General features: G+C 46.0%; 1 protein-coding gene across 1 annotated transcript; it reads right to left on the bottom strand.

The window, feature by feature from the left end:
- Positions 1-536: 536 nt before the first annotated feature.
- On the bottom strand, positions 537-8,795 carry LOC112073254 (fibroblast growth factor 18-like). Its single transcript, XM_070440083.1, is given in 6 exon segments — positions 537-2,880; positions 3,091-3,197; positions 7,725-7,743; positions 7,745-7,849; positions 7,851-7,907; positions 8,787-8,795. Coding segments are annotated over 6 exon segments (567 nt in total). The 3' UTR covers positions 537-2,610.
- Between the last annotated feature and the right edge of the window lie 10,825 nt (positions 8,796-19,620).

Raw genomic sequence — 19,620 nt, forward strand, 5'->3', positions numbered from 1 at the left:
TGACAGAGGAGAGAGAGTGAGGTGGAGTGCCTTTGTGGACACCCTACACTCCCGATGGGGCCAAGAAGATTAAGTCAACTATATATTTATTGTGACTGGTGACTCAATCATATCGAAATGCCATGGTAGAATTTTGTGTTGGGATGGTGGCTGAGGGTTGTGTGGTGGTTAAGGGGGATGGTTGGTGTCAGGTGTATAGGCCCATGTCAGTGGGTTGAGAGGTAGAATGACAAATAGGATACTACCGCTTTGCAGAAGCCTACCCTATCAGTTATTTTCCACAAAGATACTAGTCATGGATATAAGTACAGTACAAGACCCACAATTTCCAAGAAAGGAAGCATAGCAGCCCAACGGAAACCTGGGGAAGAACTGTGGAAAAGGAGATGAAGGACTGTGACCTGTCATGGAAAAGAATCCGCAACATGGCAGAAGATCAGCAGCAGTCCCTCTCTCTCGTGGAAGCCTTATGTTCTATGATGATGATGATATTGAAGGGTTGTTTACCGGTGTATAGATGGTCTACGAGACAGGAGACATGTTTCTGTAACGTTTACTGACTTTAGAATGACTTCTGCAAACAGAGCTGAAATAAATAAATGAAAATAATTTTATAATAATAATAACAATTATAGTGACAATCATAGTAAGATTGCTTATTTCGTTTTTTTTGTCATCTTTATATATATAACTTTTAATAAATTGTTCCCTTTAATATTTTGTGTATGAGACTTTGGTGCTTTACTGAATGTCCTGGTAGCAGCATTCTGTATCCATGGTATCGCACAGGAGCGTCATCCCCTGGGTCGTTTCTATAGCAACGCTAATATGAAGAGAAGGCACCCTCGCCCCATGCACCCGTCATCACCCTCTGGTCCTATAAGAAGAGGGAATTCTGTCCTGGGGTTGGGACTTGGGGAGTTGATATGTTGCTGGTCTCCAGTTGTCTTTGGTGGTCGTTAGAGTTTGTTTATTTTTGGTGCAGCTTGGTTTGTACATTCTGGTTCTTAAAGGTTCAGTCCCTTTAGTGAGTTGTTGGGGGAGGTTATACAGGGCTAATCTAGTCACTCTGCAGATTCCCCCCAAACAGCTTCAAAAATGGTCTTTGGTGCCCTTACACTGACACATACACTCACACAATATACATACATTCATTCACACAGATTCTCCTCGCCAGGGGGGTGAGACAGAGAGAAGTGCGTCCAAAGCAGTCCATCCATTCCACCACGGTGCCATTCTGGCCTGTTCTGTTCTGTGGCTTGATCTCCACTCCACTGACTTCCTGTGTTCCTCTTCCTGTTTCCTGTTTCCTGTTTGTCCACCTGTTGCTCCACTGTTTCTCTCATGGTGCCACTGTCCCATAGACCTCCAGTCTGTCCCCCCCGTCTGTCCCCCTCTCTGTCAGTCTGTCAGTCTGTCCGTCTGTCCTTCCTTCTGTCTGTCTCTCGTCTCGCTGTCTTTCGGTCCATCAATGGCGATCATCCAGTCCTGGACAGTGTTGGATAGCTGCTCTGGTCCAAGTCTGTGAAAAAGGTTGGGGCTATTGCAGTGTCGCTAGCTTAGCTACATTTTAACCTTCAAACGGAGTTTAAGGAGTTTAAACACACTGAAGTCATTCTTGTTTTATCAGAGCAATCACATTTACCTTAACGCAGAGATGCGTGCTAAACCAGCCAAGTGACCGGTTTTCGTATGTTTGTTCTAAAGCAGAGCTTAACTGGCCACTGCTAAGGGACAGTGCAATAGCACCGTTCTGTTCAAGCGTGGGGGTTGGAGGGAAACGAGGCCTACATAAGGTGGAAAGCCTGGGCGTCAGTTTAGCTACCTTTCAGGGGCCTTGTCATAGCTTCTGGGCCTTGCTCGACGGGCTAGTAGCAAGGCTATTACATTTACATTTAAGTCATTTAGCAGACGCTCTTATCCAGAGCGACTTACAAATTGGTGCATTCACCTTATGACATCCAGTGGAACYGCCACTTTACAATAGTGCATCTAAATCTTTTAAGGGGGGGGGGGGGTGAGAAGGATTACTTTATCCTATCCTAGGTATTCCTTAAAGAGGTGGGGTTTCAGGTGTCTCCGGAAGGTGGTGATTGACTCCGCTGTCCTGGCGTCGGAGTCAATCACCACCTAGAACAAGCTATAGGCTTGTTCTATTTTGTTAGTACTTTCATTTGATTATTTCATGATGTGAAGCACTTTGTTACTTGTATTGAAAAGCGCTTTACAAATAAAGTTATTATTAGTGGCCTTCAGTCAATGGATGGAAATAGTGAAGCCTGGGGCAGTGACAGCTAGTAGGGACAAGTGTCAAGTTAGTGGGTGTACTGTGGTACTAGCCCAGTTAGTAGGCCTACCAGCCAGGGTCTGGAGGAGAGTACATGTTGTCCCAGTAGGTGGGGTCAGGTGGTAAGGAGTGTTTGTGTAGCACTGGTCCATTATCTATTAGCTTCAGGAACAGGTGCAGTGGATGTTAGCCGGGTCCAATTGCGCTAATTAGCCACTTATCATGTATTAAAGTCCAGAGGAAGGGTCAATGTTATCCCATTAGTGGTTAGTGGATAAACAGGTACAGGCAATGGGCAGTAGATGGATGCTAGCCGTTATCTGCTAGCGGGTCCCAGGGGCACGGACCCTCTTACTCCTCTTGTTGACCGTTGTGAAGCGGAAGGGCGTGGTTTCGGGGTACTCCCCGGGTGGGAAGCGCTTCATAAAGTGGACGTCCTGCTGGTTGGGCAGCGTGTGGGGGCCGCGGCGAGGGCGCCCCCGCTTGGTGAAGCCCACGTACCAGCCGGCGTATCGCGCCGACATTAGTGCGGTGTAGTGGTTCTCCAGAACCTTTTCTACAAACACGCAGTCTTCACTTTTATTACTGGCCTTCTGAGAGAACAGAGAAACGACCACAGACAGTCACACAGGAGGAGAAAAGAGAAGTAGGTCAGCAATCCATGGAATTTATTAAATCTAAACTAAAAGGAATGCTCAGGAATGCTTCAAAACAGTACTTTTTCAGTATGTTGTTGTGATTCATGCCATAAGCCTATGATGCTGTAATTGTTTGAGAACATGAGAGATCAGAATAGGTCTCACCTTTCCCACCAGCTTGCCGCGGCGGTTCATGCACAGGTAGAAGTTGGTCTCTTTGCCGCGGATTCTCACCTGGCTACCAAAGGTGTCAGCCTCCACTACAAGCTGGGCTTGTGAAGGGACAGACAGAGGGACAGACAGACGTTAGAGCCACAGACAGATAGACAGAGGGACAGAGACAGACAGAGGAACACAGACAGACAGACAGACAGAGGGGCAGACAGATGTTAGAGCCACTGTCTGACTGACAGGCAGACAGCCAGACAGTCAGACAGAGAAACAGATATAGCCTACATTAAACTAACAGATAAATGACAGACAGATGTCAAAGCGAGAACAGAAAGAGCAATAGACATACATTTGGGTGAGCAGATGGTTGGTTGTCAGATAAGCCTGTTTACAAGAGACTGGTCAACACAAATGGGGCTTGTAAAAAAAGATCCAAGCAGACATAAGGACAGCCCGACACAGAGCAAGGTGTGAGGTTGTGGTGTAGTGTGAGGTTGTGGTGTGATGTGGTGTGAGGTTGTGGTGTGAAGTGGTGTGATTATGTGGTGTGGTGTGGTGTGAGTGTGTGGTGTGGTGTGAATGTGTGGTGTGGTGTGGTGTGGTGTGAGTAGGTGGTGTGAGTTAGTGGGTGTTGAATGTGGTTTGGTGTGGTGATGGTGGAGTAGGTGGGGTTGAATGTGTGTGTGTGGTGTGAGTAGGTGGTGTGAAGGTTGTGTGGTGTGGTGTGAGTAGGTGGTGTGATGTGTGGGTGTATCTGGAGTAGTGTGTGTGTGAGTGTGTGTGTGGTTGGTTGAGTGTGAGTGTGGATGGTGTTGGTGTGAATGTGTGTGTGTTGTGGTGTGAGGGTGTGGGAAGTGTGTGGTGTGGTGTTGGGTGTGGAGTGGGTGTGGTGTGAGTGTTGTGTGGTGTGGTGTGAGTAGGTGGTGTGGTGTGGTGTTGAGTGTGTGGTGTGGTGTGGTGTGTGTGAGTTGTGGTGTGAGTGTGTGGTGTGAGTGTGTGTGTGGAGTGTGTGGTGTGAGTGTGAGTGTGTGGTGTGGTTGTGAATGTGTGGTGTAGTGTGGTGTGGTGGATGATGTGTGGTGTGGAGTGTGTGGTGTGTGGTTCGGTGAATGTGTGGTGTGAATGTGTGGTGTGAGTGTGTGGTGTGGTGTGAGTGTGGTGGTTGTGGTTGTGATGTGAGTGTGGTGGTGTGAGTGTGGTGTGGTGTGAATGTGTGGTGTGAATGTGTGGTGTGATGTGAGGTGTGTGGTGTGTGTTCGGTGGAAGTGTGTGGTGTGAATGTGTGGTGTGAGTGTGTGGTGTGGTGTGGTGTGAGTGTGTGGGTGGTGTGATGTGAGTGTGTGGTGTGAGGGTGTGGTGTGATGTGAGTAGTGTGTGTGTTGATGTGATGTGAGTGTGTAGTGTGAGGGTGTGGTGTGAATGTGTGGTGTGAGTGTGTGGTTGTGATGTGATGGAGTGTGTGGTGTGTGTGAGTGTTGTGTGTGGTTCGGTGGAAGGTGTGGTGTGAATGTGTGGTGTGAATGTGTTGGTGTGAGTGTGTGGTGTGGTGTGATTGTGAGTGTGTGGTGTGAGTATGTGGTGTGGTGTGAATGTGTGGTGTGAATGTGTGAGTGTGTGGTGTGAGTGTGTGGTGTGTGGTTCGGTGGAAGGTGTGTGGTGTGAGTTGTGTGGTGTGTGGTGTGGAGTGTGTGGTGTGGTGTGATGTGTGAGGGTGTGGTGTGAATGTGTGATTGAGTGTGTGGGTGATTGTGAGTAGGTGGTGTGAAATGTGTGTGAGTGTGTGGTGTGGTGTGAGTGTGTGGTGTGGTGTCAGTGTGTGGTGTGGTTTGGTGTAGTGTGGTGTGGTGTGTGAGTAGGTGGTGTAATGTGGTGTGGTGTGAATGTGTTGTGGGAGTGGAGGTGTGAGTGGTGGTTGTGAGTAGGTGTGGTGTGGTGTGAGTGTTTGGTGTGGTGTGAATGTGTGTGTGGTGTGGTGGAGAATGTGTGTGGTGTGAGTGTTGTGGTGTGTGGTTCGATGTAGTGTGTGGTGTGAATGTGTGGTGTGAGTGTGTGGTGTTGTTGAGTGTGTGGGTAGTGATGTGGTGTGGTGTGAGTGTGTGTGTGAGTGTTGTAGTGTGGTTGTGGGGTGAATGTGTGTTGTTGGTGTGGTTAGTGTGTGGTGTGGTGTAGTGTGGTGTGGTGTTGAGTGGGTGGTGTGGTGTGTGTGGTGTGAATGTGTGGATTGTGAAATGTGTGGTGTGTGTGAGTTTGTGTGTGTGTGGTTCGGTGATAAGTGTGTGGTATGTGTTCATCTTCCATTGTGAAGCTTGATTCAGTGTGTAATATAGTCCTTCTCTCTTGTAATAACACTGCCTGACTTTAGAGAGAGTGTGTGTGCCTGTTTAAAAAATGAATCCCTAAAATGGTTCCTACATGACCTTAGTCAACAAAGGGTCACAAGAAATCAATAATCTTCTTTCTCCCTGTCCTCTCTCCCCTCCACATGTACAACCATTACACCCCTCCCCTCCTCTCTCTGCCCCCTACACCTAAATGTTTACCACGAATTCACCCCTCCCTCACATTTCCTCTCTCTCCACCTCTACAAAAGTTCTACACCCTTCACCCTCCTCTCCCCTCCTCTCTCTCCTTCCTCTACATGACTTTACACCTTCCACCCCTTCTCCTCTCCCCTTCCTCTCTGTCATCCCACAATATCTACAGGTTTACACCTATCACCCTCCTTAAAACCTCTCTCTACCCCCTAACATGTTTACACCTCACCCATCCCACATCCTCCTTCTCCCCCTCTAAATGTTACACCATTCAACCCCTCCCCCTCCCCTACTCGCTCCCCCTTACATGTTTTACACCTTACCCTCCTCTCCCCTCCTCTCTCTCCCCCTCATACATGTTTACACCTTCACCCTCCTTCTCCCCTCCTCTTATCTCCCCCTCTCACATGTTTACACCTTCACCACTCCCCTCCTCTCCCTCTTCTCTCCCCCTCTACATGATTTACACCTTCACCCCTCCCTCCTCTCTCTCCCCTCTACATGTTTACACCTTCACCCCTCTCCCCTCTCTCTCTCCCCCTCTACATGTTTACACCTTCACCCCTCCCCTCCTCTCTCTCCCCCTCTACATGTTTACCACCTTCACCCTCCCCTCTCTCCTCTCTCTCCCCTCTACAGGTTACACCTTCACCCCTCCCTCCTCTCTCTCCCCCTCTACATGTTTACACCTTCACCCTCCCCTCCCTCTCTCTCCCCCATCTACATGTTTCACCCTCACCCCTCCCCTCCTCTCTCTCCCCCTCTACATGTTTACACCTACACCCCTCCCTCTCTCTCTCTACTCCCCCTCTACATGTTTACACCTTCAACCCCTCCTCTCCTCTCTCTCCCCCTCTAACATGTTTACCCCTACTCACCTCCCTCCTCCCTCCCCTCTCCTCTCTCTCCTCTCTCTCCCCCTCAATACATGTTTACAACCTACACCCCTCCCCTCCTTTCTCTCCCCCTCTACATGTTTACACCTTCACCCCTCCCCTCCTCTCTCTCCCCTCTACATGTTTACACCTTCACCCCTCCCCTCTTCTCCTCTCTCTCCCCCTCTACATGTTTACACCTTCACCCCTCCTCTCCTCTCTCTCCCCCTCTACATGTTACACCTCACCCCTCCCCTCCTCTCCTCTCTCTCCCCACCCTACAGTTTACAACCTATCACCCTCCTCTCTCTCCCCCTCTACATGTTTACACCTTCACCCCTCCCCTCCTCTCTTTCCCCCGCTACATGTTTACACCTTCACCCCTCCCCTCTTTTCTCTGTTTTTCCTCCACACAATGCTTTTACTGCCATTGCCTGATTTCATTAACCACAGTCTTACTTTTCTTTGAGAACCATTTGTCAAGACCAATCTGCGTCCTGGAGCAGCAGTACAGCTGGCTCCAAGTGGTTGTGTTTGTGAAAAGCCATGGTTTGTGAATGAGAGAGCTGGTAACATGAAAGCCCATCGTCTACACAGAGCAATATGAAATACTAGCGTTAATTATTTTTCCCTGCATTGATCCTCTGTGTTTAAGAAGTGGTTAGGCAATAATTACAAAGGGAGAGAGAAAGGGAAGGGGGAGGGGAGGGATGTATGGGGAGGGGAGAAGGAGGGGGAGGCAGCCTGCTGTTTTAAACCCAGAGGAGGACAACAGCGAGATGAGAAATCAATGATAGATTGATGGAGGAGATGAAGTTTTAACACTGACTAAAAACTCTACCTGCTAAGCCTCTCTCCCTCTCTTTCACCCTCTCTCTCTTTCTCTGTGTCTCTCTGGTGAATTACGAGTCAGCAGTCAGTCGATGAGTCTTTGTGCTCCTGAGACAAACCGCCACTGCACCTTGCCAAGACCTGAAGGATTGTGCGTGGTGGTCGTCTGTCTCTTGTGCGTAGGTCTGTTGTTGTGTGTGTGTGTTGTGTGTGGTGTGTGTGTGTTGTGTGTGTGTGTGTGTGTGTGTGTGTGTGTGTGTGTGTGTGTGTGTGTGTGTGTTGTGTGTGTGTGTGTGTGTGTGTGGTGTGTGGTGTGTGTGTGTGTGTGTGGTGGTGTGGTGTGTGTGTGTGTGTACGTGCGGTCTCCATGTGTTGTGTGGTGTCTTACCATATTTGTCTCCGTCCTCCTCCGCGGGCACTGATGCGTCTACCCAGCACCTGGACGTGTTTGCCGCTTGTGCGGCTGTAGAGCTGGTAGACCCGGTGGTGCCGCCGGCTCATAGCATCTCTCACCCCGGGTCTGTTTCTCCACGTGCACGCTGAAGTTAACCCCATCCACGCCAAACACCTGCTACACAGGTACCGAATAAGCAAACACCAACTCAAATAACAGCCAATATTATTATAATAAAGTTACTACTACTGCTACTACTACTACTGCAGAGGCTGCACTCCTACTACTGCTACTACCTACTACTACTACTCTACTACTGCTACTACTGCTACTACTTACTACTACTACACGCTACTGCTACTACTACTACTACTACTACTGCTACTACTACACTACTACATACTACTACTACTGCAGCGCTGCTACTACTACTACTACGCTTACTACTGCTACTACTACTATATACTACACTGCAGCGGCTGCTGTACTACTCTACTTACTGCTGCAGCTACCTACTACTAGCTACTACTACTACTGCTGCGCTACTCTACTACTACTGCTGCAGCTACCTACTACTATGCGCTACTACTACTACTTTCTCATTACTACAGTGCTGCGCTACTACTACTATACTACTATACTACTGCTACTACTACATACTTACTACTACTTGCGCTACTCTACTACTACTACTGCTAACAACTACTACTGCTACTGCTACTACTACTACTACTACTACTGCTGCTACTACTACTACTACTACTGGTGCAGCTACTACTACTACTACTACTACTGGCTGCTACTACTACTACTGCCTGCAGCTACTACTACTACTACTACTACTACTGCTGCAACTGATACTACTACTACACTACTGCTGCTACTACTACTACTACTGGTGCAGCTACTACCTACTACTACTACTACTGCTGCTACTACTACTACTACTACTACTACTACTACTCTACTGCTGCTACTTACTACTACTACTACTTACTACTACTACTATACTGGTAGACTTAACTACTATACTAACTCTGCTACTGCTGCTACTACTCTTTGCATGCTACTTACTACTACTTCACTACTACTACTACTACTACTGCTTGCTACTGTACTGCTGCTGACTACTACTGCTGCTACTGCTACTACTACTACTACTGCTACTACTACTGCTGCTACTGCTACTGCTAACTACTTACTGCTGCTTACTGTACTGCTACATACTATGCTGCTACTGCTTACTGCTACTCTGCTTGTACTACTACTGCTACTGCTAACTATTACTACTTACTGCTGCTACTGCTATACTGCATCCTGCTACTACTACTACTACTGCTACTACTCTACTACTCTTACTGCCTACTACTGACTACTCCTGCTACTACTTACTACTACTGCTACTACTACTACTGCTGCTTACTACTACTACTACTACTACTACTACTACTACTACTGCTGCTACTGCTACTGCTGCTACTACTACTGCTGCTACTGCTACTGCTATTACTACTGCTGCTACTACTACTGCTACTGCTACTGCTGCTACTGCTACTACTACTACTGCTACTACTACTACTACTACTACTACTGCTACTGCTATTTTTTCTCTGGGTTTTCCTGGGGAATGGCAGGTAACATGACACAAAATCTAAAGGTCCTCGATGCTTTTGTCTACATCATTTACTGACAAAACACATGTACACACATGCAAACATGTAGTCACATACACACACCTACTCACATCCACGTATGTACTCACCTGCAATGGATTGCACATCACCAGCAACATCTGGATACATCTGTAAAGGGACAATAGGTTTAGGATAAAGGGTATCTGCATATCTCAGAGCCAGTGATTCCTTTCCTTCCATCTGTCTGGTCCATTTCACAACACTGAGACCTATTATTGGCTAACCAGAGAAAGTTTCTCACTGGACTTCTGTTATCACACTCCAACAGACACCCTTATTCTGATATCAGCAGAACCACCAGCCTTGACCCTTGACCTTAGAAGAGGTCACTTTAGGTGACTATCAACAGCATAATCTAGTGGAGATATGGCGAGCACTGCCTTTTGACATTACTTTTAAAGATAAAATAAAAACAAAGGTTACTTATGTTTAACCTTTTCCTATCTATATTGTGTAGGTAACTGATTTTTAGCTGTCTTGCTACCTGTTCTGTTCAATATTTTGTCATTTTCTTTTGTATTTTGAAAGGAAATGGCATCATCTGAGATTTTAATCAGTAACTTTGGAGCTTCCATCCAACCCAATGAGGTTCCATAGGCTCTTATCTCTCCAACGATGTCTAGGTTACTGTGTGTGTTCTCCTTTCACCTGACCAATCCCCCAGTCAAATAGTACTGTCTCCACTTACAACATCCCCACTTCCACTCCTCTTCACCCCTGCCTTTGGAGTCCAAATGCCCAGATCCAGACACTAGATGTGATTCACTGTGCTGCTGGGAGCCTCAGACTTTCCTTCTCTCTCTCCATCTTTTCTTTCCTCTCTCTCCTTCTCTCTCTCTCTCTGGGGGGGTGATTAGTCACAGAACAGGGTGGTGTGTGGTTGGCACGGCGACATGCGAAACAGACAGACAGACAGACGTCCAGGGACAGTCGGTGACAACACCCAGAATCTACATGTTTTCCTCCATCAGAGCAGCAGGAAAACCTTCAGCCCTCTGACTGACTGACTGACTGACTGACACCTCTCCCACTCAACCACCGCTTGACCTCTACATTACTGAATTGTCCATGGTGGAGGTAGCCAGAAGGTCACATGACTGTGTGTGTGTGTGTTTTTGTGTGTGTGTGTGTGTGTGTTTTTGTGTGTGTGTGTGTGTGTGTGTGTGTGTGTGTGTGTGTGTGTGTGTGTGGTGTGTGTGTGTGTGTGTGGTGTGTGTGTGTGCGTGCGTCGTGGCGTGCGTTGCGTGCGTGCGTGTGTGTGTGTGGCGTGCGGAGGCTTACAGCTGGGCTGCTAAAGCAGATGTAGAATGGTGTGGTTGTAGAGAGAGATGGGCTGTTGTTGTCTGTTACTGATGCTGTGGAGAAGTACATGCACCCCCTCTCTCTCTGTCTCTCTGTCTCTCTGTCTCTCTGTCTCTCTGTCTCTCTGTCTCTCTCTCTGTGCTGTAGTGTAGAACACAGAGACAGAGTAGCAAGCTTGTTAAGTGAAGTGTTGACAAATGGGCAATTCCATGTCAGCATGGCCCTAAAATATTTTTATCTCAGATTGTTCTGGCAATTCTCATATAGGAACTCATTGGAAGTGTCACGCCCTGACCTTAGAGATCCTTATTATTCTCTATGTTTGGTTAGGTCAGGGTGTGACTCGGTGGGAAAGTCTATGTTTTCTATTTCTTTGTTTTTGGCCGAGTGTGGTTCCCAATCAGAGGCAGCTGTCTATCGTTGTCTCTGAATGGGATCATATATAAGTTGTCATTTTCCTTTGGGTTTTGTGGGATCTTGTTTTCTGTTTAGTGTCTGTGCCCGACAGAACTGTTCGCTTTCTTTTTTGCTTTGTTATATTGTTTTGTGCCATCAATAAAAAGACGATGTATGCCTAACACGCTGCTCCTTGGTCCACTCTTCCTTCCACCAACGAGAGCCGTTACAGGAAGGCTGTTTGATATGCTTTTTACATTTGTATCACAAAACATTTTTGAGAAAATCCTGAAGAAAGTGGCCATTTTAGCCCTTTTCAGACCTCTACATGCTATAATGAGCAATGAAGTGTACATGATACAGACCACAAACACCCGGTGTCATATTACTCCTAATACTCGGCTCAAAAATATGGAGTTTATCTTAAAAGGGCCAAAAATTCACACTTTCATCATGATTTTCTCAAAAATGATTTGTGATACAAATGTAAAAAGCAGTTGAACATCCTTCCTTCACAATTAAGTTTTTATGTGAAAATGAAACATTTTAGGCCATGGTGGCATGGAATCACCCAAATGCAGTACACATGTTTCCTCTTCTCTCCTATCTGTTCACTCTCTTTGTCCTTCTCCCATATCTCTGTCTCCTCTCTCCCTACCCCTGTTCTAGCTCTCGACCCCCCCCCCCCCCTCCATATCGCTCCTCTCCCATGCCTCCGTGTTTAGGGATGGAGGAGACTCCCCCACACAGTTATGGCCTCACACACACAGATGTGCAGGGTGTGTATGTATGTGTGTGCACGGGGGCAGCAGGCAGCTGACAGCTGGACTAAAGCACAGAAGAGAGAAAGAGAGAGGAGAGAGAGTGAGAGTGAGAGAGAGAGAGGAAGACAGGAGAGTGTGAGAGGAGAGAGAGTGATATAGAGAGAGTGATAGAGAGAGAGAGGAGAGAGAGAGAGAGAGGAGAGTGTGAGAGGAGAGAGGTGGTGATAAAGAGAGGGAGAGGAGAGAGAAAGAGAGAGAGAGGAAACTACTATACTCCTCCTCTAGATATACAGTGTCTGGAGAAAGAGGGGTGTCCCCATATTCTATGGCATGACAGAACGTGAAGAAGAGAAGAGTCTTGGATCCAGCCACTGATGATACATTTAACTCACTCAACCCACATACTACAAACCCCACCAACCCAAACACACAAGAAGCCTAACTCCTCCGATGCAACAGTGCACTGATCATCTTTCCCTTAGCTGGTGTATCAGCTCATAGAGGCTGATAACAGATGCAGACACCAGGGAAACCAAAGCTGCATTCTGCCTGCGCAGCTGAAAAGGTGATGGTGTCTGTGCATTGTGAGGACTCTCAGCTGTTAAAACATCACTGCGGAGGAGGAGACAGAGTGCAGTGCTTCAGTGCTGGATTCTACCTCTCTCCCCAGACCAACGACACACTATGCCAGTGAGAAAAAGAGAGAGAGAGGAGAGAGAGAGCAGAGAATGGCAGAGAAGAGAGAAAGAAGAGGGGGAGAATAACAATGCGAGAGAGTTATAGAGACATTATGAGGGAGGCATAGTTCTAGAAGAGGGACAGAAGGAAAGCTTAGTTACACTTTTGGCCTGTGCCAAAAAAAAGCATGTAGCTGACATCGTAACCCTGCATCTCTGAAGGTCTCCCATGTGAAGTAGACTTGAAGGTATAGTGGGCCTCACTATGGCACTCTAGCGTGGAGTAATGGTGAATGTTGTGGGCTGCAGAATGGAGCAGTGGTTGAGGTAGTGGGTCTCAGTGTTGAGAAACGGTTAGGGTGGTAGGCCTCAGTGCGGAGCAGTAGGCCTCAGAGCGGAGTTGTGGTTTGAGCAGCAGAGAAGTAAGTCTCAGTGGTGGTTAAAGCAGTAATAGGCCCCAGTGTGCAGCAGTGGTTTTAGAAGAATAGCACTATAGGCCCCAGCGTGCAGCAGTGGTTTTAGAAGAATAGCACTATAGCCCGCCAGCCGTGCAGCAGTGGTTTTAGAAGAAATAGCACTGATAGGCCCCAGCATGCAGCAGTGGTTTTAGAAGAATAGGCACTATAGGCCCAGCATGCAAGCAGCAGTTTTAGAAGAATAGCACTATAGGCCCAGCATGCAGCAGTGTTTTAGAAGAATAGCACTATAGCCCCGAGCGTGCAGCAGCAGTTTTAGAAGAATAGCACTATAGGCCCAGCATGCACAGCAGTGGTTTAGAAGAATAGCACTATAGCCCCAGCATGCAGCAGCAGTTTTAGAAGAATAGCACTATAGGCCCAGCGTGCAGCAGTTTTAGAGAATAGAACACTATAGGCCCCAGCGTGCGCAGTGTTTTAGAAGAATACACTATAGGCCCATGTGCAGCAGGTGGTTTAAAAGAATAGCAGACTAGTAGGCCCCTAGAGATGCTGCAGTCAGTGGTTTGTAGAAAAACGCACTATAGGCCCCAGCGTGCAGCAGTGGTTGTTAGAAGAACACTATAGGCCCCAGTGTGCAGCAGTGTTTTAGAAGAATAGCACTATAGGCCCCAGCGTGCAGCAGTGGTCAGAAGGCTAGCATTGAAATTCCGATGTTGTGTAGGCAGGGTTGGACTCAATTTCGGAATTTCCGAAATGTAATGTAAATCAAACAGCACTTAAATTGAATTGAATATGTGGAATTGTCCAGCCACCCCTGCAGGAAAGCAGAATTTGTGAAATGAAATATAATAATTTAATTCAAACCAAATCAAATTGATTATTGGTCAAGTTACACAATTTTACAGATTATACAGGTGCAGCGAAATGATGCTTATGTTTCTTCAGCACCAAGACAATGCAGTAACACCTAACAATACGAAAACAATACACACAAATCGCCAACAAAGAAATAATAAAAAGAAATCCTATAGATATTAGAAGTGAGCATGCAGAAGGTCGGGAATATAATATATGTTACATGTAGTGTGTACAGACAGTAATATGGAAATATGAAAAGTTCCCATACAAGAGCAGTATTTATTACGGATGGGTGCTGTACATACAGTATGAGACAGTTATAATGAAAAAGAAAAGTTATCCTACAGCGGGTGGGAGTAAGTTTAATATAAGGACTGGTGTGTACAGACAGTATGGACAGTAATACTGAAACTAGGAAAAAGTTTTTGTCCTAAGCAGAGTTATATAGATGGTGTGTACAGACGGTGAAATGGACAGATATGAATAGAAAAGTTCCGTACGGCAGTAGTTATATAGGATGGTGTGTATAGACAGTATGGACAGTATATGAATAGAAAAGTTTCCTACAGCAGTAGTTATATAGGATGAGCCTTGACTAGAATACAGTACACTGAGTGTACAAAACATTAAGAACACCTTCCTAATATTGAGTTGCACCCCCCTTTTGCCCTCAGAACAGCCTCAATTAGTCGAGCATGGACTCTACAGGTGTTGAAAGCGTTCCACAGGGATGCTGGCCCATGTTGACTCCAATGCTTCCCACAGTTGTGTCAAGTTGGCTGGATGTCCTTTGGGTGGTGGACCATTCTTGATACACACGGGAAACAGTTGAGTATGAAAAACCCAGCAGCGATACAGTTCTTGACACACAAACCGGTGCGCCTGGCACCTACTACCATACCCTGTTCAAAGGCACTTAAATATTTTGTCTTGCCCAATCACCCGTTGAATGGTACACATACACAATCCATGTCTCAATTTTCTCAAGGTTAACAAATCCTTCTTTAACCTGTCTCCTCCCCTTTATCTACACTGATTTGAAGCAGATTTAACAGGTAACATCAATAAGGGATCATAGCTTTCACTTGGATTCCCCTGGTCGGTCAGTCCGACATGGAAAAAGCATTGTGTTCCTAATGTTTTGTACACTCAGTGTATATACATACAGTATAAAGTGGGTAAAACAGTATGTAAACATTATTGAAGTGACCAGTGTTCAGTAACTATGTACAGTGCATTCGGAAAGTATTCAGACCCCTTGACTTTTTCCACATTTTGTTACCTGACAGCCTTATTCTAAAATGTATTAAATTGTTTTTTTCCTTATCAATCTTTACACAATACTCCATAATGACAAAGCAAACACAGGTTTTAAGAAATCTTTGCAAAAAATGAAATAAAATAAACCTGAAATAATGCATTTACATAAGTATTCAGACCCTTTACTCAGTACTTTGTTGAAGCACCTTTGGCAAAAATTACAGCCTCGAGTCTTCTTGGGTATGACGCTACAAGCTTGGCACACCTGTATTTTGGGAGTTTCTTCCATTCTTCTCTGCAGATCCTCTAAAGCTCTGTCAGGTTGGATGGAGAGCATTGCTGTACAGCTATCTTCAGGTCTCTCCAGAGATGTTTGATCAGGTTCAAGTCCGTGCTCTGGATGAGCCACTCAAGGACATTTAGAGACTCCTGCATTGTCTTGGCTGTGTGCTTAGCGTCTCTGTCCTGTTGGAAGGTGAATCTTAGCCCCAGTCTGAGGTCCTGAGCGCTCTGGAGCAGGTTTTCATCAAGGATCTCTTTGGACTTTGCTCCTTCCATCTTTCCCTCGAACCTCACTAGTCTCCCACTCCCTGTGGTTAAAAACATCTCCACAGCACTATGCTGCCACCACCATGCTTCATTGTAGGGATGGTGCCAGGTTTCCTCCAGATGTGACGCTTGGCATTCAGGCGAAAGAGTTCAATCTTGGTTTCATCAGACCAGAGAATCTTGTTTCTCATGGTCTGAGAGTCTTTAGGTGCCTTTTGGCAAACCAAGTGGGCTGTCATGTGCCTTTTACTGAGGAGTGGCTTCTGTCTGGCCACTCTACCAAAAAGGCCTGATTGGTGGAGTGCTGCAGAGATGGTTGTCCTTCTGGAAGGTTCTCCAAACTCCACAGAGGAACTCTGGAGCTCTGTCAGAGTGACCATTGGGTTCTTGGCCACTGTGTTTTTGGGGACTTTCAATGCTGCAAAAATGTTTTGGTACCCTTCCCCAGATATGTGCCTCGACACAATCCTGTCTCAGAGCTCTACGGACAATTCCTTCGACCTCATGGAATGGTTTTTGCTCTGACATGCACTGTCAACTGTTGGACCTTTATATAAACAGGTGTGTGCCTTTCCAAATCATGTCGAATCAATTGAATTTACTACAGGTGGACTTCAATCAAGTTGTAGAAACATCTCAAGGATGATAGATGGAAACAGGATCCACTTGAGCTCAATTTCGAGTCTCATAGCAAAGGGTCTGAATATTTATGTAGATAAGGTATTTTTATTTATTTTTTATACATTTGTTTTTAAATCAAAAAAACTGTTTTCGCTATATTGTTATGGGGTATTGTGTGTAGAATGATAAAGATTTTTACTTTATTTTATTTTTAAGACCTGTACTGTATCTGCCTTCTAGATGGTAACGAGGTGAACAGGCCATGGTTCAGGTGTCTGAGGTCCTTGATGATCTTCTTAGCCTTCCTGTAACACCGGGTGCTGTAGATGTCCTGGAGGGCAGGCAGTGTGTCCCCTGTGATGAGTTGGGTTGACCGCACCATCCTCTGGAGAGCCCTGTGGTAGCGGATGGTGCAATTGCCATACCAGGCGGTGATACAGCCTGACAGAATGCTCTCAATGGTGCATCTGTAGAAGTTTGTGAGGGTTTTATGGGCCAAGCCCAAATGGTTCATCTTCCTCCCCGTCGATGTGGATGGGGGCGTGCTTCTTCATTTTGTTGACGTTAAGGAAGAGGTTATTTTCCTGACACCACTCAGCCAGGGCTCTCGCCTCCTCCCTGTAGGCGGTCTTGTTGTTGTTAGTAATCAGGCCTACCACTGTTGTGTCATCTGCAAACTTGATGATTGAGTTGGAGATGTGAGTGGCCACGCAGTCATAGGTGAACAGGGAGTACGGGAGAGGGCTGAGCACACACCCCTGTGGGGCCCCATTGTAGAGGATCAGCATAGCGGAGGTGTTGTTGCCTACCTTCACCACCTGGAGTCAGCCCGTCAGGAAGTCCAGGACCCAGTTACACAGGGCGGGGGTCATTCCCAGGGCCCCGAGCTTAGTGATGAGCTTGCAGGGCACTATGGTGTTGAAGGCTGAGCTGTAGTCAATAAACAGCATTCTTACATAGATATTCATCTTGTACAGATGGAGTAGGGCAGTGTGTAGTGTGCAGTGTGATGGTGATTGCATCATCCTTGGATCTGTTGGGGCTGTATGCAAATTGTAGTGGGTCTAGGGTGTTTGGTAAGGTGAAGGTGATGTGATCCTTAACTAGCCTCTCAAAGCACTTCAGAAGTGAATGCTACAGGCCCATAGTCATTTAGTTCAGTTACCTTTGCTTTCTTGGGTACAGGAACAATGGTGGACATCTTGAAGCAAATGGGATAGGGAGAGATTGAATATATCTGTAAACTCTCCATACACATGCTCTGAGAACGGGGCTCAGATCCCCGCTGGCCTGTGCCGGCAGCCTCGCGAGAGTTAACACGCTTAAACGTCTTACTCACGTAGGCCATGGAGTACGAGAGCTCACATCCCTCGTGTTTTTCTCGAGGCGGGCAAAGAAGGTATTTAGCTTGTCCGGGAGAAGGGCATCGGTCTCCGCGAAATGGCTGGCTTTCCCTTTATAATCCGGGATTGTCTTGTGTTCCTGCCACATACGTCTCGTGTCTGAGCCCTTGAATTGCGACTCCACTTTATCCCTGTACTGACGTTTGCCTGTTTGATTGCCTTACGGAGGGCTTAGCTGCTCTGTTTGTATATGTCTATGTCCCCAGTCACCTTGCTGTGGTTAAATGCGGTGGTTCGAGTTTTCAGTTTTGCACGAATGGTGCCATCCATCTACGGTTTTTGACTTGTATATGTTCTGATCGTCACAGTGGGAACAACATCCTCTATGCACTTCCTGATGAACTCAGTCACCAAGTCAGTGTATACATCAATGCTACTCTCAAAGGCAACCCAGAACATATCCCAGACCGTGTCATCAAAACAATCTTAAAGCATAGATTCCAATTGGTCTGTTTGCTGATGATCTGGTCCTTCTGTCCCCAACCAAGGAAGGCCTACAGCAGCACTTAGATCTTCTGCACAGATTCTGTCTGTGTTCCAAAAAAGGTGAATACAAATTCCATCTAGACACCGTTGCCCTAGAGCACACACAAAACAATACATCAATACATATCTCGGCCTAAACATCAGCACCACAGGTAACTTCTACAAAGCTGTGAACGATCTGCGAGACAAGGCAAGAAGGGCCCTCTATGCCATCAAAAGATACATAACATTCGACATACCAATTAGGATCTGACAAAATACACTTGAATCAATTATAGAACCCATTGCCCTTTATGGTTGTGAGGTTTGGGGTCCGCTCACCAACCAATAATTCACAAAATGGGACTGACACCAAATGTAGACTCTGCATGCAGAATTCTGCAAAAATATATACAACATAATGCAGAGCAGAATTAGGTCGATACCCGCTAATTATCAAAATCCAGAAAAGAGCCGTTAAATTCTACAACCACCTAAATGGAAGTGATTCCCAAATTCCCAAATTCCCTATTCCCTTCCATAACAAAGCCATCACCTACAGAGAAATGTACCTGGAGAAAAGCCACCTTAGCAAGCTGGTCCTGGGGCTCTGTTCACAAACACAAACAGACCCCACAGAGCCCCAGGACAGCAACACAATTAGAACCAACCAAATCATGAGAAAACTAAAATATAATTACTTGACACATTGGAAAGAATTTACAAAAAAACTGAGCAAACTAGAATGCTATTTGGCACTAAACAGAGAGTACACAGTGGCAGAATACCTGACCACTGTGACTATGTACAGACTCAGTGAGCATAACCTTGCTATTGAGAAAGGCCGCCGAAGGCAGACCTGGCTCTCAAGAGAAGACAGGCTATGTGCACACTGCCCACAAAACTAGGTGGAAATTGAGCTGCGCTTCCAAACGTATGACCATATTAGAGACACATATTTCCCTCAGATTACACAGGCCCGCAAAGAATTCYAAAACAAATCAAATTTTGACAAACTCTCATATCTGTTGAGTGAAATACCACAGTGTGCAATCACAGCAGCAAGATTTGTGACCTGTTGCCACAAGAAAAGGGCAACTAGTGAATATCAAACACCATTGTAAATACAACCTATATTTATGTTTATTATTTTCCCTTTTGTACTTAAACTATTTGCACATAATTACAACACTGTATATAGACATAATATGACATTTGAAAGAATGTCATTCTTTTGGAACTTTTGTGAGTGTAATGTTTACTGTTAATTTTTATTGTTTATTTCACTTTTGTTTATTATATATTTCACTTGCTTTGGCAACAAGATTGGGTAGGTTATTGCCTAAATGTAATCCGTTACAGTGACTAGTTACCTGTCCAGAATTGTAATCAGTAACGCAACTTTTGGATTACCCAAACCATCTAATTACATTCAGTTACTTTTAGATTACATTCCCCTTAAGAGGCATTAGAAGAAGACAA

The sequence above is a fragment of the Salvelinus sp. IW2-2015 genome, unplaced genomic scaffold (genome assembly GCF_002910315.2).
Source record: "Salvelinus sp. IW2-2015 unplaced genomic scaffold, ASM291031v2 Un_scaffold2199, whole genome shotgun sequence".
NCBI lineage: Eukaryota > Metazoa > Chordata > Actinopteri > Salmoniformes > Salmonidae > Salvelinus > Salvelinus sp. IW2-2015.